The sequence below is a fragment of the Salvelinus fontinalis genome, chromosome 1 (assembly GCF_029448725.1).
Source record: "Salvelinus fontinalis isolate EN_2023a chromosome 1, ASM2944872v1, whole genome shotgun sequence".
NCBI lineage: Eukaryota > Metazoa > Chordata > Actinopteri > Salmoniformes > Salmonidae > Salvelinus > Salvelinus fontinalis.
This window is the reverse complement of record NC_074665.1, coordinates 42,278,898-42,302,945: the sequence shown is the minus strand read 5'-3', so window position 1 is coordinate 42,302,945 and position 24,048 is coordinate 42,278,898. Positions and strand designations below refer to the sequence as shown.

Here is a 24,048-nt window from a genome sequence, read left to right as displayed (position 1 = left end):
ACACACACACACACACAATGTCACTAACAAGAGAGCTGCTCTAAAAAGACAGCAAATGTCCCCTCAGTGGTGGTGTGTGTGTGTGTGTGTGTGTGTGTGTGTAATAGCATTCAAATAGCATGTCATGAAAAAAATGAAACCAGTTATCAATGTAAGTAACTCAAAAAGCCCGAGGGGACATTTGCTGTCTTTTTAGAGCAGCTCTCTTGTCAGTGACATTCCACATCTGAGTACGTTGGATTTCCGTCGACAACATCACTCTGCGTACCATGCAGACCCCAGTATAGTTTAGGGTGAAGTTGCCCCTATACGCTGATCCTGCGTCAGTTTGACATTGTCCCACTAATGCTGAAAGTTCGTATTGGGGGAGGAGAAAGGGAAACTTACTCCATACTCCTGTTTTAACATTGCATAAAGTTGCTCACACATGAGTTTGTTCATTCTATTTTAGCAATAATAATATTGCAACATTTTATATTATAAATATATTTTAAATAGCCTATAATATTTTCCATACAGGATCCCACTTCTGACACCAGTATACAGAATTCATAGAATCAGATCAAACAACCGGAGACAGTACTCTCCCTCCAACTGTGGTCTGTGGTTTGTAACCGATTTCTTTGAGGGAAAATCTAATTCCTCTCTTAAATGGAGCCTTGGCTTGGAAAGGTATGCACCTTCCAACATAGGAAGCATGCAAAGAAAAAAAATGCTGTTGCTACATGCTACCTTGCTTTCAAACCAAGGTGCACGGACAGTGAAGCAAGCTAAAAAGATTACTTCAAAAAGTTAGCATTACGGCTAATTCTTTGTATCGAAAGAGGAAGTAAGGAACCATAACATGCTACCTTCATAAGGGCTAAAGACAGAGCTCTCTTGTCAGCTCTCATCAGCATCACTGTCAAAACTCATTTGCTTCTCTTTTTGAAGAATTACTTTGAAGATTAAGGAGTGTGTATCATTTAAGGGACCAATTTTAGGAACATAGGGTTTAGGGGTAAGTGTAAGAAGTGAGTATTCAACCTAACTAACACACACACAAACAACCCCCCCACACAGACACACAGACACACACACCCATACACACATGCCTGACACAAGCGTGCGCACACACACACACAAACACACACACACTCTCTTGCCGGGATTCAATCTGATAGCCCCTTTTCCGCTATGCACCTTTTAAAGAGAATGTTCCTGCATTCGCGGAGACCGCATACATGGTAAATGCTGCATATTATATATTGGCTTAATCGAAAACAACTTGTCCAGCATGCTATTACGCAGATATACCACTGATCGGATAGAATCCGGCCTCAGTCACACACACACACACACACACACACACACACACACACACACACACACACACACACACACACACACACACACACACACACACACACACACACACACACACACACACACACACACACACACACACACACACACACACACACACACACACGAACCACCAGTGCATTCCCTTGCCTTTGTGTGTGTTCTATAAGTGTTATAAGTACACATTCATGGCTCTAGAGTCTACAGTGAGCTCTCATGTGTTCTCCCTATCATTTGTGTGTGTGTGTGTGTGTGCGTATGTTTAGCCTTTCCATGTGTCTGTTGTTGTTGTTGTTCGTACCCAGTTGTTTGATCCAACATCCTCATCTGTGTCTCTCTGTTGATTGACAGGTCGGAGCTCTAGCCAATAAGGAGGCCTGTAGCTCAGGTAAGTTCACCACCACTGGGGAGTGCTGCAAGCAGTGCCAGCCCGGGGAGGGAGTCATCAAGCCATGTGGAGCAACACAGACTGTCTGTGCCCCATGCCTCGACAGTGAGTACACGCACACGCACACGCACACGCACACACACACACACACACACACACACACACACACACACACACACACACACACACACACACACACACACACACACACACACACACACGCACACGCCTTAATAGTGATTTACAGATTACACCCCCTTTAGCCATAAATGTCTGGACATTCATTACATTGTGATGTGGTCACCTAAGGGTTATGACCTCCTCATAGCAATACCCCACTGTACTTATTGTCCATAGTACAGTACAGTTCAGTTCAGTACACACAGTACTGCTGTATTGGACATGAAGTAAGTCTTGGCCGGTATTCATAAAGCGAAGCGAAGAAGTTAAGTAGTACTGATCTAGGATCAGTTTTGCCTTTTAGATCATAATGAATACAATTATATGGACAGGGAGGGCCTGATCCTAGATCAGCACTCCTCTGAGACGTTTTATGAATATGGGCCCAGATGAACAGTGAGTTCTGTTATCAAGATTTCCCAACTTCCCAACAGTAATTATGCTGTACACTAGACCGAGTAAACACTTTTCTAGTCAAGACATACTTTTGAGTGAAAACATACTGTACTTATGAGTGCCAAAGCAAGTGCCCTGTCCACGCACCCTTGTTTGCCCGTGCTACAGACGGCTATGTTGGTCCAGTAATACAGGAATAGTAAAGTCCAAGTGCAGTCCTCTTATGCACTACTTTTTTATTCATCAATATTTATTATTATTATTTTTTAATTCAGGGGTTGCTGCAACACGCTCTGCACCCCTACTTCCCACAGCTATGACAGAAGAGTATGTACTATATTTTCTTTACCTGGATGCTGGATGCTAATTTCCTCAAAATAAAAAACAATAACAAATGTCCCCCCCCCCCTAACAAATAAGCTTCAAAATGGTATATCGTACACTGCAATGAAAAAGTAATGCTGCTTTGAAAGTTGATCAACTTGTAACCCCACTTTTGAGAAATGGCCCTTGAAAAGTTGCGGTTCGGTTTTTACACCTCTTTGTTAATACTCATTCAGCATCGTTCACACCCTCTTAAAGCATAGCCCCACCCATCCTCTTTACGGCTTGAGGCCATGTGCTAAATAAAGTGAGTAAGGAAGTGTAGTAAACAACCAAAGATTTCAAGTCTGAAAGTTGTGAAAGTAGTAGCCTTCCCAAAGAAACACCCAAGGTAAAAATACACTTTATCTAGTCCTTGGCCTATATTCTAATCGGACTTTGGTGCAGGCCATGTTGTTCTTCACATTAACGTCTCTGGTAAACACACACTATATCAAATCAAAGTATATTTGCTACATGCACAGGATACAGAAGGTATAAACAGTACAGTGAAATAGTTACTTGCATAGTAGCAAAATCAAAAATAGAAAGTGTCAATATAAAAGTGTTAGGTTCTGAACAAACAGAGTAAAAACTCAAACGGATATCTAGGAAAAGCTCAAACCAAGTTGATTCAACTCACTGGGTGCTTGAGCTGCAAACACAACATACAAGTCGCTCAAGCACATATTTATAGCTTACAACTAGGCGGAGTCATCTCCTTGCATGTCTAAGATAACTAATCCTTTTCTGGTGTTAGGCAGAGACACAGTGGGTTCCTCTTACTGGTATTATCATGGCCCTACCTAAGTCCAGGACCCTCATGGGCGTGGAAATGTGTGTGTGAGATAGGACTATAATCAGATGGTCTTCAGTGTGAGCCCCTATGGCCCACCTCCCCGCAGTGTCTTCTATCTTCAACTGCTGATCTTATCTCGACTTCAGTTCCACATCTCTCATGGTCCTAGTTCCTCAGAAACTGGCCTTCCTTATCAGAAACTGTACCTAGACTGTTGCCCTTTGCCCCCCTCCTTAGGATCATTAATATATATATAAAAAAAACATGTTTCAACAGAATATGAACTTTCTGCACTTCCTCTCAGTAACTTTCAATACCCAGAGTTCCTACACACCATTTATTGACCCCAAACATATACAGTTGATGTCGGAGGTTTACATACACCTTAGCCAAATACATTTAAACTCAGTTTTTCACAAATCCTGACATTTAATCCATGTAAAAATTCCCCGTCTTAGGTCAGTTAGGGTCACCACTTTATTTTAAGAATGTGAAATGTCAGAATAATGGTAGAGATAATGATTTATTTCAGCTTTTATTTTTTTCATCACATTCCTAGTGGGCCAGAAGTTTACATACACTCAATTAGTATTTGGTAGCATTGCCTTTAAATTGTTTAACTTGGGTCAAACGTTTTGGGTAGCCTTCTACAAGCTTCCCACAATAAGTTTGGTGAATTTTGGCCCATTCCTCCTGACTGAGCTTGTGTAACTGAGTCAGGTTTGTAGGCCTCCTTGCTCGCACACGCTTTTTCAGTTCTGCCCTCAAATTTTTTATGGGATTGAGGTCAGTGCTTTGTGATGGCCACTCCAATACCTTGACTTTGCTGTCCTTAAGCCATTTTGCCACAACTTTGGAAGTATGCTTGGGGTCATTGTCCATTTGGAAGACTCATTTGCGACCAAGCTTTGACTTCCTGACTGATGTATTGAGATGTTGCTTCAATATATCCACATAATTTCCCACCTCATGATGCCATCTATTTTGTGAAGTGCAACAGTCCCTCCTACAGCAAAGCACCCTCACAACATGATGCTGCCACCCCCGTGCTTCACGGTTGGGATGGTGTTCTTCAGCTTGCAAGCCTCCCCCTTTTTCCTCCAAACATAACAATGGTCATTATGGCCAGACAGTTCTATTTTTGTATCATCAGACCAGAGGACATTTCCTGGCTGATTTCTTTTGATTTTCCCATTATGTCAAGCAAAGAGGCACTGAGTTTGAAGGTAGGCCTTGAAATACATCCACAGGTACACCTCTAATTGACTCAAATGATGTCACATAGCCTATCAGAAGCTTCTAAAGCCATGACATAATTTTCTGGAATTTTCCAAGCGGTTTAAAGGCACAGTCAAATTAGTGTATCTAAACCTCTGACCCACTGGAATTATGATACAGTGAATGATAAGTGAAATAATCTGTCTGTAAACAATTGTTGGAAAAAAACAATTGTGTCATGCACAAAGTAGATGTCCTAACCAACTTGCCAAAACTATAGTTTGTTAACAAGAAATTTGTGGTAGCGGTTGAAAAATGAGTTTCAATGACTCCAACCTAAGTGGATGTAAACAGCATACCGCCCTGCATACCACTACTGGCTTGCTTCTGAAGCTAAGCAGGGTTGGTCCTGGTCAGTCCCTGGATGGGAGACCAGATGCTGCTGGAAGTGGTGTTGGAGGGCCAGTAGGAGGCACTCTTTCCTCTGGTCTAAAAAAAATATCCCAATGCCCCAGGGCAGTGATTGGGGACACTGCCCTGTGTAGGGTGCCGTCTTTCGGATGGGACGTTAAACGGGTGTCCTGACTCTCTGAGGTCATTAAAGATCCCATGGCACTTATCGTAAGAGTAGGGGTGTTAACCCCGGTGTCCTGGCTAAATTCCCAATCTGGCCCTCAAACCATCATGGTCACCTAATAATCCCCAGTTTACAATTGGCTCATTCATCCCCCTCCTCTCCCCTGTAACTATTCCCCAGGTCGTTGCTGCAAATGAGAATGTGTTCTCAGTCAACTTACCTGGTAAAATAACGGTAAAATAAATAAATAAAAATAAAAACTTCCGACTTCAACTGTACATTCCTTATACATGTAAAGTTATCAATGCGTTTTAGCATGGAAACATGAACAGGTATATTTCAAGCTAGAATCCAACAGTGTCAATAAAAAAAACAAGAACAAAAAGTGGCAATGCCAGTAGAGACAGAACAAAATAATATACAGTATGTAAAAGAACAATGTCCATAACGATAGCAGTGGTGTGTGTGTGAGTCATGTGAATGCGCATAGAGGCAGTGCAGATAGTCCAGATAACTGTAAACTCACCCCCAGTGATGAACTGAGCCGTCTACACCCCGCACAAACCAGGAAATCTATATATTCGGTAAGCCTGTTTCCGTCCTGCCCTTGACTTTAGCGCAGGGCATATGATGTCCATGGCCTCTTCATCGCAAAACTCTCAGATCTTCTCAAAAATAGACAGTTGGTGGTGCTTGTACAGGCAGACCATCTCTGTGAGGAAGGATGTCAGCGTTGCGCAGCAGCTGAAACCTGGTCCCGACTGAGTCCGAACGCTCATTGGCAACAACAACACTAAGCTCCAGAGCTTTGAGGCTGTAAAACATGAAAATAGACAAAAAATAGACAAGACATTATAACCTTGCATAACACCAATGTACCTCTTAAGTTTAGATAATAAGATGTGTTGTTTATGCTTAACAAGTTGATCGGCCATGTAATCATCTGGCAAAGTGAAACCCGGGTCTGCCAATCGGGAGGCCAACACTGCTTCTTACCCATCACTGTCATCAGAAGACTCTACAATGTCTGGTTCAATTAAAATAGTTTTACCTAAGTCGGGAATTTCCTCATCGTTTAATTCATTTTCAGAGTCCGAGAGAGTCAACATGGCGTGATCGTCCTCCAGGAAGTAGTCCATCACAACTTTTCCCCACTGATCTTTGTTGATAGCGCCGGCTAAATTCAGGGCAGCAATGCTGTTGATAGCAGTAGCAACACTTTTGCAGTTCTGCATGGTTATATCTTTCAAAAAAGCCACGGTAGCAACGATTGTCTACACATACTGAGCAGCTCATGTTATAGACAGAAGCCTGCAACATGGCAGACCAATCAGAACTCATCTCTCGACATGTCCAGTCCATCCGTTATCTCAACCTATCATGGCTAGTGAAGGTCTCTGTCTTTTTCCGTGGCTAAACCAACTAGGCTCGTAATTTTAACAATTGTATTTGTATTTACAGATGACATGCAAGTTTGTCATTAGGACACATGAACGTTCATGGGTGTATACCACAACAGTCTAGCAATCCAAAGGTTGCGTGTTCGAGTCGCGTCAGGAACAACTGTAGGATTTTAGCCAACCCTTCCTTTAACCCTTCTCCTAACCTTAACCTAATTCTCTTAACCTTTTACATGAATTATCCCAACCTTTGTCATTTTAGTTCTCCTAACCTTTAACATAAATTGTCCTAACCTTTGTCGCTAGTTCTCCTAACCACAAATGTAAATTCTCCCCATAATTGTCCTTTGTTGTTTCAACCCAACCAGCAACCTACTCTCAGAGCAATACATATAATAATATATGTCCTCCAGAATGCATGATAAATTACTTCATCCAATTCGTATGCTATTGTACGAACAGGTAAGATGTATGATACTATAAGTCCTCTAATTCATATGATAATGAACGATCACTATTCAATTCATAACGTAATGTAAAGTAATAAATCATACTAAATGGAGGGTGTCAATTTAAATACAAAATCCTACGAATTGCCCCGAGACCAGGTTGGCATGATAGGAAAATAATAGGCCAATAAAGGAGTATTATAAAAGAAAAAGCAGTTTGAGACTGTTACTTGGTAGCCTGGTCCCAGATCTGTTTGTGCTATCATGCAACCTACTTGTCACTCATTGTCTTGCCAAACATGTTAGCATAACTGGGACCAGACTAGTTTCTTGGATCAGAAGCTCCAAAATGAGAATGTTCTACATCTACTAAAACGACGGACCCGTCTCCCATGTAGGATGAGGCCCATATTTAACTTCCTCCCCTGACTTATTGCGTGTCAGACTTGTTCGAGGTCAGGAGGTCCTAGTTGAGTCAGGGGCTGCGTTTCAAATGCCCTGGTTATGGGCCAGTTCCTGTCGGGTTCCCAGAGTCCTCTCTGGCTGCATTTGTGTGTGAATCCCATGGCTGGTCTGGTCCACCCAGTCAAGTCAGCACTACTCTTGCCAGTGTGTGTGTGTGTGCGTTGTCTCTGTCTGTGTCTCTGTCTGTATCTCTGTCTGTGTGTGAGCCAGAGAGATATACTGTAGAATCCACAGGGCAGGCAGACAGACACACAGACAGGGTCATAAGAGGGTTTTTAGGTTTTAAGGATGAGGAGGACAGGATTGGTCTGCACTTTGTAATTTATTCATGGGTTGTTTCTGGGAAATTATGTACATCTATTTCTGTAAGACCATAATGCAACTCATGACATGAGTTAGGCTACTTTAAGTGGTCATGTTGTTTCTCAGAGAAATAATATCAGGGTTGCGTCCCAAATGGCACCCTACGGGCCCTGGTCAAAAGTAGTTCTCTATATAGGGAATAGGGTGCCATTTGGAATGTAGACCAGGAGTGAGTGCGTCTCTGGTTCTACTTTTCAAATTCCTTTTTTTGGTAATATAAACACATGATATAGACTTTAAAGGATTTCAGGGCTTTCCACACGTTTGTTTTTGATTCCAAGAACAAGGTATTTCGTTATGGAAAATATCTTAATTTTGGGGGGTTTGTTGCTTTCTGGTCTGGTTGCATACGAAGTACAACATTTATTTTGTTGAAGTGTGTTGTGCCTGTCTTGTCTGGACTCGAAAGGCATTGAGCCGCAAAGACACAAATTCATCACGGGACTATACAAGTTTAGTGACTCATACAGAAAACGTAAAAAGAAGAGAAATAATGTGATGCCTGTCAGATGAATGATTAAATCACATGACTGATTGAAGCTCATCGCATTAGTACATTTTGCTTCAATTTAAAACTCAATTCAAACCATATTTGTTTATATTCACATAATATTGGACTTGAATCAGACATCAAATCAAATCAAATTTGATTTGTCTCATACAACAGGTTTTAAACTTTACCGTGAAATGCTTACTTACGAGCCTTTTCCAAACAATGCAGAGTTAAAAAGTAAGAAAAATGTGTTAAACATTTTAAAGGTAATAGTAACACAAATAATAACAAGACTATATACAAGGAGTACCGGTACTGGTAGACATACAGTATAACATACAGTAATGTATGTATAGATACATATGACTATTAAACTACTATTTCATATGGCCAAAACTTTATGCAAGGGGAATGGAGCACATTGTTCTATCTAAGCCCTAAGACACCTCATCCAACTTAATCAACTTAATTATCAAGTTGAATAAGATAAATTGCTGGGCTTAAACCAAAATGTGCACCACTTTAGGTCCTCAGGACCAGGATTGGAAAATATTACGGATTGTGGGCTTTGAGGCAGCACTTCATTCATCACTTTAAAGCCATTTGTTCCTCCACTTGTCAATCACAGCAAACTCAAAGCATTCCATTTCCTGGAACACATTTTCTTGCCCCATCTCTAGGGAGGAACTCGCCCCAAAGGCATGTACTGATCTAGGATCTGTTTTCCTGACCCCCAAGCTTAACCTTCACCATAATCAGCCCAGAGAAAGCAAACTGGCCCCAGAACAGGTGTTCTTTCCTTAAAAAAAAACTAACCTGACTTCACCATTCTTCTGGTCCAGAGATGCCGAACAGCTAACTTGAGTAACAGCAACAGGGAATTTCACATTTCCACAAACTTCAAAGTGTTCCCTTTCAAATGGTATCAAGAATATGCATATCCTTGCTTCAGGATTTGGGTATGTCCTTTTAGGTGAAAATTGAAAAAAAGGGTACGATCCTTAAGAGGTTTAAAGGCCTGTCTCATCCATGTTAATGATCGCATATACTCATGACAATGTTGTGCTCTTTAGGCCATGTAAAAAAAAATATGGACGAAGCTATCCATGACGTCACCCCATTGTTTCCTATGAGAATGCTCAGTGGCGCATTTGATAATCAGGAAGTGTCATTTCAGCGTGTCGCCATCTTGCTACATGGAGGAGTTTTTGGAAACATCGCATGCGCAGTTTGAGCTACTCCAGGAAGTGATGTTGCAGGCTAGCTCAGTGCTGCCCCCTCTCATGGAGTATCTCAAGTTGAAGGCCGACCGAGTTACTGCAGGTTGCCATTAGCAACTAAATTATCCTTATAATTTCGTCTGTGTGTGATTTTAAAGTAATCGGTTCCAGGACATACATCTGGTGAAATATAAGTAATTATTGCTACCATAATTGGGTTAAAATTTTTTTTTATATCAACAAATATTGACAACGAAGATCGCCATTTTCTTATTCACTATAATGGGGGATCCTGTTTTCTGGAAACAATGCCTGCAGTACCGCGATCGGCTTTCAACTTGAACTCCTCATTGTGAGGGGGCAGTCGTTCGCCCCTGCTTTAGGCCACCAAACTGCTGTGTCAGTTAACAGTGCAAGACAGACTCAGTGGTTACTTGAGAAGAAAAACTTAACAACAGCCACACACCATTTTGTCTTGGAACGTGGAACTGATCAGGGCTGATCAAGGGCCAACTGAAACATGAGTTCTTGGGAGTGGATAGATAGACAACACAAGATAAAGCAAAGCTAACCCAGCTGTGTGAGAACTTCAAGAAGAGACATCTCGCCAAGCGAAAAACATGTCATACTCACACAAGTATGCACGCAGATACACAGGCACGCACGCACGCACGCACGCACGCAAGCGCACGCACGCAAGCGCACACACACACACACACACACACACACACACACACACACACACACACACACACACACACACACACACACACACACACACACACACACACACACACACACACACACACACACACACACATCTCATCCAGTGAAAAACACTCCATCCTAACACACATGCTCATCTATTGCCGGCTGGCCAAAGTCGGAGTCCTTTCATGGGAGTTCAGAACAAACAAATGCACTGAATGCTAGCTCCAGGCTAATGTACCGCTTTAATATTATTATAATGCTGAGCCAGGCAAAGACAGCCTGTACTCCCTCCACTCCACCTCAGCTGCAGGCTAGCTTTATTAATGTATTGACTACTTGAATTATTGATGTGTGGCATTATGATAATGCATTTGAGAGCACTGATGGGGCAGGGGGGATGGCAGAGGGGCTGAGTGGACACATATCTGACACACAGGCAGGCACACGTATACACACACACTTGCATGCACCAACACAATCCAAATAGATGCCACATTTGGCCTCCATTCCCATATACCCAAGCATTATCTTAACAGTCCATTAGGTACAGTGCCGTGCAAAAGTATTCTGACCCCTTGGGTTTCTTCTTTTATTGTGTTGAAACGTGGGATTCAAATTGATTGAATTATCATGTTTTGTCAACAATATACACAATGCTCTGTCATGTCAACGTGGATTTTTTAAAGATTGATAAAAAAAAATCCGTAACTAAAATGTAGTAGAAGTATTCAGCCCATTTGTTTAGGCAAGCCTAAATTAGTTCAGGAGTAAAATTTGGCTTAACAAATCACATCAAAAGTTACATGGACTCTGTGTGAAATAATAGGGGTTGACATTATGTTTCATTGACTAATCTTCACTCTGTCCCCAAATTCAACTACAAAGATCAGGGAGGTTTTTGAGAGCCTCGTAAAAAAGGGGGGTGATTAGTAGATGGGCAACAATAGCAAATCAGACGTTAAATATCTCTTTAAGCATGGTCTAGTTAATAATTATGCTTTGCGTCATGTATTAAACCGCCCAGACACCTCAAAGACACAGTTGACTTTCTGAATTGAGATGGAACACAGGATTGAAACTGCTTTGAAAGGTCATTGGTGATTTTTAAACAGCTACAGAGTTCAATGGCTGTGGATGGGCGAGAACTGAGAATGGATCAACAACATTGTAGTAACTCCACAATAATGACTTCAATTACAGAGTAAAAAGAAGAACACAAATATGCAAAACATGGCAAAGGATTGCACTTTTTGGTCTATGTTTGGGGCAAATCGAACACAACACATCACTGAGTAACTGCCTCCTTATTTTCAAGCATGGTGGTGGCTGTATCATGGCATGGGTATTTTTAAGGATACCAGTAAATGGGAGAGGGATAAGCTAAGGCAAAATCCTAGAGCAAAACCTGTTTCAGACTGCTTTACACCAGACACTGGGAGGGGAATTCACATTTCAGCAGGACAATAATCTACAACACAAGGCCACATCTACACTGGAGTTGCTTACCAAGAAGACGGTGAATGTTCTTAAGTGGCCAAGTTACAATTTTTACTTAAATCTGCTTGAAATACTATGGCAAGACTTGATCACCAACATCTTAACAGAGCTTGAAGAATTTAGAAAATAATAATAGGCAAATATTACACAATCCAGGTGTGTATAGTTCTTAGAGATTTACCCGAGAATACTCACAGCTGTAATTGCTGCCAAAGGTGTTTCTAACATGTATAGACTCGGGGAGCCGAATACTTATGCAACAACTATATATATATATATATATATATTTATAAAAGTACACATTTCTTTCACTTTGACATGAAAGTATTTTGGGTAGATTATGACAAGACAATGAACATTAAATCAATTTTAATCCAACTTTGCAACACAATAAAATGGGAAGAAATCCAAAGGGTCGGAATACTTTTGCAAGGCACTATCTATTGAACCATAAAGCAATGGCATCTGGATAATGGTCACTAGCACTGTGACTTGCAGAGCGATAGAGAGGCAGAGTGGCATTTCTGCAACACTTCCTTGGATACTGTAGTTGGCAGACACTTCATGACCTTAACAGTTTATCAGGACAGGTTTTCTTTCTCCAAAAAGGATGTATTTTCATGTTTATGCAAAATAGCAAAGTTACTATGTCCAGTGTCACCTCCCTCTCTTTTCCTTTGGGCTTCTGCAGTATACAGTATGTCCTGGTTGGTGTGCGGATGACGCAGATAGAAAACACTTGATATGCCATGGGACATTGAGCATACAGACCACAGCATAACTGTCCTTGCACTACACTACACCCCAACACACAACTGTACAGTACATCCTCATTCATTTTCAACATGCTCAATACTTGCCATTTAGTCGAACACAGACAGACACACACACTCAAGAACAAGAACATCACAACGGCTCTTACAAATAGGTCTGTTGCATAATTTAGTGTGTTTTCCGAGTTTTCTATCCAGTTCAACTACAGCTAAACACGCAATATTGATGGGTACCTTTGAAATAATATAGATTCATATAACTTTCTGAATAGATCTCACAAATGTCCAAAATGAAACATTCTTAAAAGAACTCTCCAGCTTGTGCTTGATATCACAGGTGAAAATGTTGTCTTTTTATTCTTTAAAATGTTCAGACATTTTTTCTCAGAAGATCCTTTCCCTAAGTGGCTTACATCGCCTTTGCTAACACTTATCCCCATTCATGCAGCTGAATATCTACCCACTTGAGTAACATAGTAGGAATCGCCTCAAGGGGCATAGCACCTGGGAATTGAACTATTAACCTTTGGGTCACCAGTTAGATGGATTTCTAAGAACATGCATAATAGTCACCTCTGTCAGACTACAAGGCATCTCAGGATGGATTCATGTTCAAAGAAGGTCTTGGGGTTGAAATTGTTTTTCTTATTGATTGTATTCACATGACAAAATGAGGGGGTGGTAGTAGGACGTAACATATCAAATGGATGACGTAGTACACAATTTTGCAATTTTCAGGGACCGGTTTTGGCTCATGAGCACTACTTTCAATACTACTGGCTGAAATTACTAAACAAAACCTCTGGAGCATCACTAGCTAGCATCACTAGCATCACTAGCTTTCCCAACATTCTCAGGTTTTCCAGAAGTTCCAGTTGGAAGCAAGAAAACTGGAATCCACCGACAAGGTTTCTGGAATACCTGTGAAATTTGCCAGAATATTGCAACCCTATATAATGATATTATTTTCTCTATTTTCTCTAAGGCGAGACGTTTGCGGAGAACTTAAGCCACACCGAGACGTGCCAGCCGTGCACCCGCTGCATGGGCCTTCTCCGCATGCAGACGCCCTGCACCGACTCCAACGATGCCATCTGTGTCTGCGACTACGGCTACTACCTCAACGAGCTGTCCAGCCAGTGTCAGAGCTGCACCAAGTGCCCTGAGGGCCAGGGCATGCTCTACAGCTGTGAACACGACCGCGACACCGTGTGCGAGGAGTGCACCAGAGATACCTTCTCTGACCAAGAGAGTTCGCGGGAGCCCTGCCTGCCCTGCACCATCTGCGACGAGGACGACGAGCTGGAGATCCAGGCCTGCAACTCCATCAGTGACACTGTTTGCCAAGGTAGGAGAGACAAAGCTCATGTTACAGAGAGACTGAAAGCCAATGTTAATATAGCACGCGGAACTCTGGAAGCAAATAGAGCTAGTGTAAAAAAAAAAATAGGTTATTTAGGATCCGTAAACCTCAAACACAGGCAGGAGGCAGACAGTCAGAGTTACAGTTCTTTAATATGATTATCTCTTTTCTCTTTCTAAGGGGATTACAATAAATTAAAACATTTGAATTTATTATTAGTAGCCCGCTGTGGGTCCGTTCGGCAGTCGTGGTTGTCTCGGTCGTTGCATCTTGGTTCCGCTGGAGAGAGGGGAGAGCTGAAATCAGTAACGTAATCGCAATGAAAACGTAGCAGTACCTCAGTCACACAAGAGCTGCGGTTGACGTCGTTCGATCGTTTTGCTCTTTCCATGCAGGGTCTCATTCGCTTCAGTAGCAGCTCCCCTCTCCCCAGGTAGTGTTGATGGTTTGAGTGAGCCCTGTCATCTGCTCTGTAGCCGGTTTGTTGCAGTGTCGAATCCCCAGCACTGACTGAAGAGCTACCTTTATGCAGGTGGCAGCTTGTTAATGCAATGTTCATCATGTGTGTTGGGCCCCTGGAACCATTTCGGGCAACTACTTGACTCGCTCATTCCCTCATTCACTTAACCAGACAAACACAACAAAAAGGTTTATCAATTTCAAGCAAAATATGTAATATATGAATAAATAGTTTAGGCCTATTTAAATAGTGATAACTGTAAAACGAACCACACATGTGGACTAAATAAATGAAGCACAAATCAGGAAAAGGGAGAAAACAACACACAAAGCCATGGCACACATATGACTAGCTCACACATCTAGTAGCTTGCAATGTCAAGGTAGGAGAGACGGAGAGCTAACACTACTGTACGTCAGCTACCTAATGTTACCGGGATGTATTGTAATATGGGGAGATCGGGAAGCAATTAGAGTTAGCTCACACACCGAGTGAGAGACCAAAACAGAGGCCACACGCAGGCAGGCGCACGCACACACGCACACGCACACGCACACGCGCACGCACGCACGCACGCACGCACGCACGCACACACACACACACACACACACACACACACACACACACACACACACACACACACACACACACACACACACACACACACACACACACACACACACACTGTACATCGGTTCACATCCAGCACATACTTTTCTTGACATTCAGAGATGAGTTGGAGCCATTGTATTGTGTTGTCAATCAATGATGCATATTGTATAAAGAACCATCATCCGCAGTGCTAACCCTAACCCTGCACTATATCAGCCCTATATGACTCTATCAGATAATATCTCTATCTCCCTCACCACAATATGGACATTGTTGGGCTAGAGATGTAACTACCACTCCATACTCGTCTCAATGTCCACATAGACTCATCCCAAACAAAGACCACAAAGACCACCCTCTGTGTCTCCTGGGGCCACTTGAAAGGTCACGATCACTATTGGCTCGGAATTACTTTTATATCATTTCGCCCGGTGGCCATCGCAGTCCTCCGAAACCTGGAATTCCCCATGATCAGCATCACCGCAGATTTCAATGTCTTCAATGGCTTCCTCCCTGGATTAAATCGATGCTTTATGTGAGCTTATTATAAAGGGAGTCTATTGAACAGTCATGGAAAGGCCTTTAGGGAGGCTGGGGGATGTGATGGCGTTATTTCGGTAGCGTACTGCAGACGGAAGGAGACCAGGACTAAAGGAAGTCTTTTGTCCTCTCCCATGATCCCTTTTTGGTGCGACCGGCTCTTTGATGGCCCAAGAGGCATGCTGGGCTATTTGAGGGAGCTACAGAAGATGAGTGAACCCGTTACACTTGTGGGGATTGGCCTGTATGGATAGTGCTAGATTAAAATGTGTCTTACAGAAGAAATACGAAAAGCATGGTAGCAATTGAAAGGAGATTATGGGAAAATTATTAGACTCAAGGTGAGGACACAACAGTTCACCTGACACAAGACTGAATCCAAACATTAGACATTTGATTATATGTGCATTTCATATTGACTGTACTTTTCGCCGCATTTGTTGATAACGAAATCTGAAAAAATAGTCTGGATACATTCAGTAACATGATAAGACTATTCCTGGAAAATGTGGGGTAGGTGCAACAAAGGGTTTGAGTGAGAGGACTAACTGCCGTCTCCAAGTGGCCACACCAAAGTGTGCGGACTTCCTACGTCATTTCAATGCACTTTCATGGCTCTAACTATAAGGTGCCCTTTTGAGCTCTCCTAGCCGTGTCGTTGAGGAACTAGGGCAGGCACACTTGTTTTGTTTGGAACACAGCCCCGCATCCCCGCAATCACACAATTACTTTTGTTGTTTATCCAAAAACGGCCCATTATAAATCGAAATCTGGGTCAGGTGGGCATCATTTGAAAGCGTGTTCTATTGCCAACATAAATAGCTAAATTATAAAATATGATCTTAGTGTTAGGCTTTCACAATGCAATTCAGAGAAACAGAATGAGCCTATGGTTGTCTATTGTTAAAATTCATTCTGTTCACAATAAACCAGGGTATGAAGCCATGTCGTCTTGTAACTATACATCAAACATAGTGATCATAAACGTTGACAGTGTATATGACATGCGTTTTATTATAGGAAAATGTGAAGTGCTCATTTAGACTCTCGGGTGTTTGGCTTGCTTGTAGGACATCAAAGCTGTATTTATTATAATCGTCAACGTCTCATCTTTCAAAATACATAGAGTCCTAATTTACAGCAGTTCCCTCACTCAGACAGCAAAACATTTGCAAAAGTTTCCCTATTTGCTGGAGTGATGGGGGCAACTTATTGTACTGTGCGGTGCTTAACTTCAGAACGGCTGTCAGTCAAAACCCATACAGTGCTGTGAAACGCATGGTCTGAGCTCTGACGTCATTTATAGCATGATACTGTACAGCCACTCCGTTCCAATTTAGGCGCTTATCAATGCCTAAATCTGCTATTTTTTTATTGTATTCCTTTGTAATTGATATATAGTTGTGCTTGAGTTTGCGTAAGAGGAAGCTATATCAGCATGTACAGTTGAATAATGTTACATAATCCTCGGGAGTCAGTAAGCAGGTGCAGAATGTGAGTTTAATAATGACAAATACAAATGAAGAAAACATGAGAAGCGTACAGAATGTGAATGAAAGCAATACTACCTCGTGACTGATTTATACTGAGGGCTAAATAAAGGGAGAGAAATCAAGGAAATAATGATGTCCAGGTGTGCGTAATAATGGGGAGCAGGTATGCGTAATGATGGTTGCCAGGGCCGGTGGTTAGTAGACCGGCGACGTTGAGCAGGAGTAGGCGTGACAGTAAATGGCAGAATTTAGAGAATCTGTCAACAACAACCAAAATAGTAGTAAAACCATCAGAAAGGGGGAGATCAGTGACAAAGTCTGTGGACAGATGGGTCCAAGGCCGCTGAGGCACGGGAAGGGGAAGGAGTTTCCCTGCTGGAGCGTGCCGGGGAGATTTGGTTTGAGCACATACGGAGCAGGAGTAGCAGGTGTAGCGGGCGACCTCCCGCGTCAAGGTGGGCCACCAGTACTTAGTGAAGAGAGATTGAATGGTACAGGTAATATCTGGGTGTCCAGAGGCGAGGGTTGTGTGTACCCAGGTCAACAGCCGATTCCTTACCCCCGTAGGGATGTAGGTGCGCTCCGGAGGGCAGGTAGCAGGCGCATGTTCCCTCTGCAGAGCCTGGCAGATATCCACGTCTACGTTCCAAAGCACGTGAGCAACGATTCGAGAGGGTGGAATGATGGGCGCACTCAGGATCGGTACCTATCCCGAGTCATGTAGACGGGACAGGACATCGGCTTTGATGTTCTTAAAACCTGGGCGATATGACAGTGTGAAGTTGAATCTAGTGAAGAAAAGGGCCCACCTTGCTTGGTGCGGGTTCAGCCGCCTTGCCGTCCATATGTACTCCAGGTGGTCGGTGAGATTGAGGAATGGCTCCTTGTCGCCCTCCAAGGAGCTCCTGGTAGCCGACGTCATAGATCCTCTCTGCAGGAGACAGTTTCTTTAAGAACTATGCACATGGTTACAATTTCTGTGGGTTACCTTGGCGTTGGGAAAGGATTGCTCCCATGCCCACTTCTGAGGCATCCACATCCATCATGAAGGGCATCATGGGATCTGGGGTTTTTGGGCAACGGGGCGGAGGTGAAACACTTCTCCACTTTAACATAAAGGCGGTTATCCAGGAGGCGTCTCAGGACTACTCAGACGTGAGCGATGTGATCCTCCAAGGTGGCCGAGTAGACCATGATGTCGTCGATATACACGACCACCTGGGGCTCGATCATGTCCCGGACCACCTCGTTCACGAATGCCTGAAACACTGACAGAGCATTGGCTAATCAATAAGGCAGACACCAAGTACACGTGGTGCCCAGACGTTGTGCTGAAGGCCGTTTTCCACTCATCCCCCTCCCGGATGTGGATCAGATTGTAGGCACTCCGCAGGTCCAGCTTCGTAAAAAAAACAGGCCCTATGGAACTATTCGATGGCAGCCGGTACCAACGGGAGAGGGTAGCGGTACTTAGTGGTGATGGACTTGAGACCTCTGTTAGCGATGCAGGGAAGCAGACCCCCATCATTCTTGGTCACGAAGAAGAAGCCTGCCGACGCAGGAGATGTGGATGAGTGGACAAAACCTCCTGGATGTACTCCTCCATGGCCTCGATCTCAGCCACCAACAGAGGGTAGACACGGCTGTTCGATGGCGCAGAACATTCTAGCAGGTCGATGGCACAGTCCCAGAGGCAACGAGGAGGGAGACAGGTGGCTTGGGTCTTGGAGAACACCTCCCAGAGATCCTGGTAAACCTCCGGGATGTCGGGCTCGAGGGCAACCACAGGACTCTCAACCGACTTGAAACATCAGGGCAAGGGAAAGCAGGTCCTCCGACATCCTGGTGCCCGGTCTGTAATTTCCATCCTTAACCAGAGATGGTGGAGTCATGACGTTGGAGCCACGGGAGGCCGAGGATAACTTTGTTCACTGGTGCGGTGATGATGAGGAAGGGAAGGCTCTCCTGGTGTATGGATCCCACGGTGAAGGTGAGTGGTGCTGTGACGTGTGTGATAATGCCTGATCCCACAGGTCGATTATCCAGGGAATGGACTGGAAGAGGAGAGCGGGTATGAGGTGATATTCATGGAGGAGACGAGGGCCTGGTCGATGAAATTCCCTGCGGCACTAGAATCCACTATAGAGGTAAAAACAACACATGAGGAACAGCCAACCAGTGTAATGGAACGCATGAAGGGTTTGGTGGAAACCATATCTCCATTGGTTCAGGCTCTGCCTCAGGACGGCCTAAGGAGGGAGGCGAGTGGCGAGGTGGGCTCAAACAAACACTCCACATTTGAAAGAAAATAAATACTCTGTGAACCCACGTCCTCTATGAACATGATTCAGAGTCTGATGTAATTCTGCAGTCTGCAGATGGCTTCTACAGTAGTGCACTTACCAGTAGCATCTTAATCTCGATTTTCATTCCAGGCATGAAGTTTCGCAGACCACTGTTTTGTGTTTCGTCCTCATCATCATATATTACTCTTGAATCTAACCTAATCATGCACTCTTACTATCTGATCTAATCGTTTTAAGGAGCACATGATTCATCATTACTTCTCAATCTGTATCCCTGCCAGATGTCCTTATCCATTAAGGATGTGGAGTGAGTTGATGCAGCCTTAAGGCTATAGAGTTGATGCAGCCTTAAGGCTATAGAGTGGATGCAGCCTTAAGGCTATAGAGTTGATGCAGCCTTAAGGCTATAGAGTTGATGCAGCCTTAAGGCTATAGAGTTGATGCAGCCTTAAGGCTATTTACTGCCGGAACCTAGTTAGCAGGGTGGAGAGAGAGAGACATAGAGTGAGTGAGAGAAAGAGAGACCGAGAGAGCGAAAAAGAGAGAGAAGAGAGAGAGAGAGAGAGAGTAGGAAGGGGGAGACACTGCTTCTTGTTGTAACTCAAGCGGTGAGAGAGATCAGCGCATTTCAAAATAGAAGGCATCAGAAAAACCATTGTGTCCGTCCATTGACATTTACACTGTATCCAATTCATTATTTGTATGTCTTGCGAAGTATATTTTTGTCGGCCATTGGGATGATTCGGCATTCCAGCAGCTCATGAAAGTGGAGGGAGTTGAAAAAAGATCTGCGATGGTTGAGAAATGGTTGTGTTGACCTTAGTTCCGCCAATAGCTGCTGTGAAAATCCAATTTCCCCCTCATTACCAAAGGGATTACTGTTAGTGGTATATCGAAGATTTGAGAAGGAATACTCTCACCAGTCCTCTCCTTAGAACACAATGATGATCATATAGAACATACTCTGAGTGTCACAAATCGCATCATGTTCCCTATACTGTACAGTGCACTTCTTTTGACCATGGCCCAATGGGTGGGTTTTCCTGTGGGTCCTGCTTTTTGTTTCACATCCATGAGCTTATTAACACTAAAGATAACAATGACATTATTAATAATATATATATATATTTTTTAACAATGGCAACACTAGCTATTCTATCTTGGAATTTGAGAGGCCTAAACTGTCCTATTAAAGGTTCCAGCTGCATTGATCTTCTAGCAGGAAACCCTGTTGATATAGCAACGCTCCAAGAAACACACCTGCTCCAAAAGGATTCACATAGAATAGAGAACCATTTGTACAAACTGGCTGATTTTTCATCAACCCCAAACAAAACTAAAGGTGTAACCATAACGATACATAAGAAACTCAAAATGCACATGTTGGGTAAAGGTGAAGACCAAGAATGCAAAGTCTCCTTCTTTAAATGGAAAGAAAATTGCCTTAATTAATGTGCATGCTACAAATTCATATGATTCTATGTTTTTTTAATTCTCTGAACAGCATATTGTTAGGATTAACTGAATTCCATCTTGTTATTGGGACAGTCATGAAAGCCATTTTGGACATAGTAAGACTAACTTCAATCCACACGCAACCAAGGCTCTCTAGCATATACTCTCTGATTACAACCTCATTGATGCCTGGCGAGCACATAATCCTGAAGCAAAAGAGTACAGTTATTCAAGCAGGCGTAAATCATTCTCACAAATCAATTTCATACTATTATCTACTCCTCTATTTTCTTTAATTAAGAAAATAGAAATTAGACAGAAGAGCTTGTCGACCACCATGCTTACTACTGCCAAACATCAAATTTCCGAATCTGCTAAAAGATCCACAAGATGGATTTTTGCGATCAATTTGAAATTGAAATAAATTAATTCATAATGATCAATACAAATTCAGTCGGACCCCTGGATTCTATGGGATGGCACCAAAGGTTTTACAAAAAAATAATGCAACTGCATTTGCACTATTAGAGAAGATATCACCTCGCTGGGAGCCCAAATCTCTCTCAATGAACTCAATAGAGCACCAATAAAGGCATATCACCAATAAAGGCAAATCACCTGGATGGGACGGTTTTCCTCCTGAGGTATATTTAAAATGTTGGAATCAATTAGGTCCACTATTGCTTTAAATAATTAATACAGCTGTTCACAAAGGTTCATTCGGGAGAGATGTGAATACAGCACTAATTTCGCCCCCCCAAAAAGTTAAGATGCCACCCAGTGTTCTCACTATCGTCCCCTATCTTTGATAAACACAGATATTAAACTGTTTTCTAAAATACTGTCACCCCGTCTCAAGAACTTACGTACCCAAATTGGTCCACATGGACTAAAGCAGGTTTGTTAAAAAGCGTTTATCCTCGGATAACCTCTGTCGACTTTTACATATCTTCGATGCTTCATCAGAAACAACAGCTCCTTGGGATGTATTGTCTCTAGATGCAGAAAAAGACTAGAATGGTCACATCTATGGTCTGTCTTGGAACCGATGGGAATTGCCTCCATTTTAATTAATATGGTTAAAATACTATATTCCAATCCCTCATCCATAGTTATAACAGGCAATATCTGCTCTGCTCCATTGAAAATGACTAGAAGCAGCAGACAAGGCAATCCAATTTCGCTTTTGCTATTCTTATTATCCATGGAACCCCTGGCCCTGTCAATTTGTCAATCGAAGGAAATAACATTTCCATAAAATCTACTGATCACTTCATCTCATTATATGCAGACAATATTTTACTACCTTATATCTAGACATTGTATCTATCGCTCCCAAACGCATTGAAGATCATAGACACATTTAGCTTAATCTAAAGCCCTACAGTACTGCCACTCAAGACCCCGATGGAGGTTTCCATCTCTACTTATGGAATCCCAATTGTTTCCCTTTTTAAATATTTGGGAGTAGACATATTTCCTTCCCTATGGTAAAACCATTGCCAGAAACTTTAACAGAACGCTCAGATCAATTAAATCCAACCTCAGTAGATGAAATAATATCCTAGTTACTTTAAACAGCCGAATATCTATTATCAAAAGGAATATATTGCCACAGCTGAATTTCTGTAGAGGTGGGAGGCATACTTTCTTCAAGGGGGGGGATGGAAGAAGGCATCCAAAAGTAAGTTTGTTCTGAAGTGTCTGTCCTATATCTGAGAGATATAAAGCAGTGCACGATGTAGGGACTAAGGTGCCATTTGAGACGCTCCCTCCTTGATGTTAGTCCCTTCTAAGTGGAGTTGACGACCAGTAGCGTCTCAAGTGAAATGATGATGGTTATCTGAAGGAAAGTGCAATATGCCTTCGACTCTGATCCATGCCAGTGAGGCCACCGTGTAGAGGTCAAAATTTGTAAGCCATGGGAGGCTATCATATCATGTGACAGAGGTCTGTTTGGGAGGTTAGAGTGGTTCAGAACCTCCCCAAGGGACATGACTAAGATGGAGAAAACAACAAAGGGTTAATCGCAAAAATTCCTGCCGGGTTCAAATTGCTCCAACGTTGAAGTCGATGAATGAAAACAGTCTAGTTAACCATAACCAAGCCTCAGTCAGAGCGACATCTTCGGTGTGCTCGTAAATCAACTTTGGACAAAGTGATGTTACTGTGGAGTGTATGTGATTAATCCTCAATGGAATGCCGGTGCTGTACAATGCTCCGGGGTGAAGTTTCCCCTAGGTAGATCTAGAATCAGATTCTTCTCCCCCAATCTTAATCTCAACCATTACTGGGGAAAATGCAAAACTGATCAGCGTCTAGAGGCAACTTCACTGTACACCCTGTACAAAGGAAGAGGGGGCCGTGAAAGTGCTGTGTAATATGGCTAATAACAGGATCGGTTTACAGGGTGACAGATGTGTTTGTCTGTTGAGCCCTGAGGGTTATTGTTACATGCACACACTGTGTGTGTGTGTGTGCATATGGTCATGTAGCACGTGTGCTCACATACTGTACATGTGTGAATATGTGTGTGTGTGTGTTCTATACAATAGCTAAAACAGGTTGGTAAGCTAGCCTTATTGTAGCAGCTTTCTCTTGGACCATGACTGGGTAAGCAGTCCTAAAGGTCCTCGTGTCCAGTTCCTATCAATTTGAAGCACTGGCTGAGTACCTCAAGGATAGTGGGGAAGAGGAGGACACTATCCATGGCCTCCCTCCCTCCTTAGGATTATACCCCAGACACGCTGAACATGTTCTGGGCTGGCCCCTAACCCAAGGCTGGGGCACCTGGATGTATGGCCTCAGGGCCAAGGGTAGTGGAGAGGTTGACGACAAACACACGCACACGTATATTAACATAGGTTCACAAACAGTGGTGTAGTGGAGGCTAAACGCACGTACCCACCTTTTTTTTGGGGGGGGGTGCAAGCGTTTACCCACCTTTTGCGCAAAAATGTATTGAAAGTTTTGGGAGTGATACAGTACTTTACTTACTGTGAACAATGGTCATTATTTACCCACCTATATTTTTTACCACTACTACACGCACGCACGCACGCACGCACGCACGCACGCACGCACGCACGCACGCACGCACACACACACACACACACACACACACACACACACACACACACACACACGTTGAGGTTCATGGGCTGACTTATTGGACATGACAGA

The 24,048-nt window shown here is 42.9% G+C and overlaps 1 protein-coding gene across 2 annotated transcripts in view; it reads left to right on the top strand.

Moving 5' to 3' along the window:
• The window catches only part of ngfrb (nerve growth factor receptor b), a 74,100-nt gene that overhangs the window by 9,492 nt on the left and 40,560 nt on the right, over positions 1-24,048 (top strand). For both annotated transcript variants that reach the window (XM_055921896.1, XM_055921895.1), the window contains 2 exons: positions 1,696-1,837; positions 13,622-13,984. In XM_055921896.1, the coding sequence (XP_055777871.1) occupies positions 1,696-1,837; positions 13,622-13,984 (505 nt within the window). The remainder of the gene's footprint in view (positions 1-1,695; positions 1,838-13,621; positions 13,985-24,048) is intronic.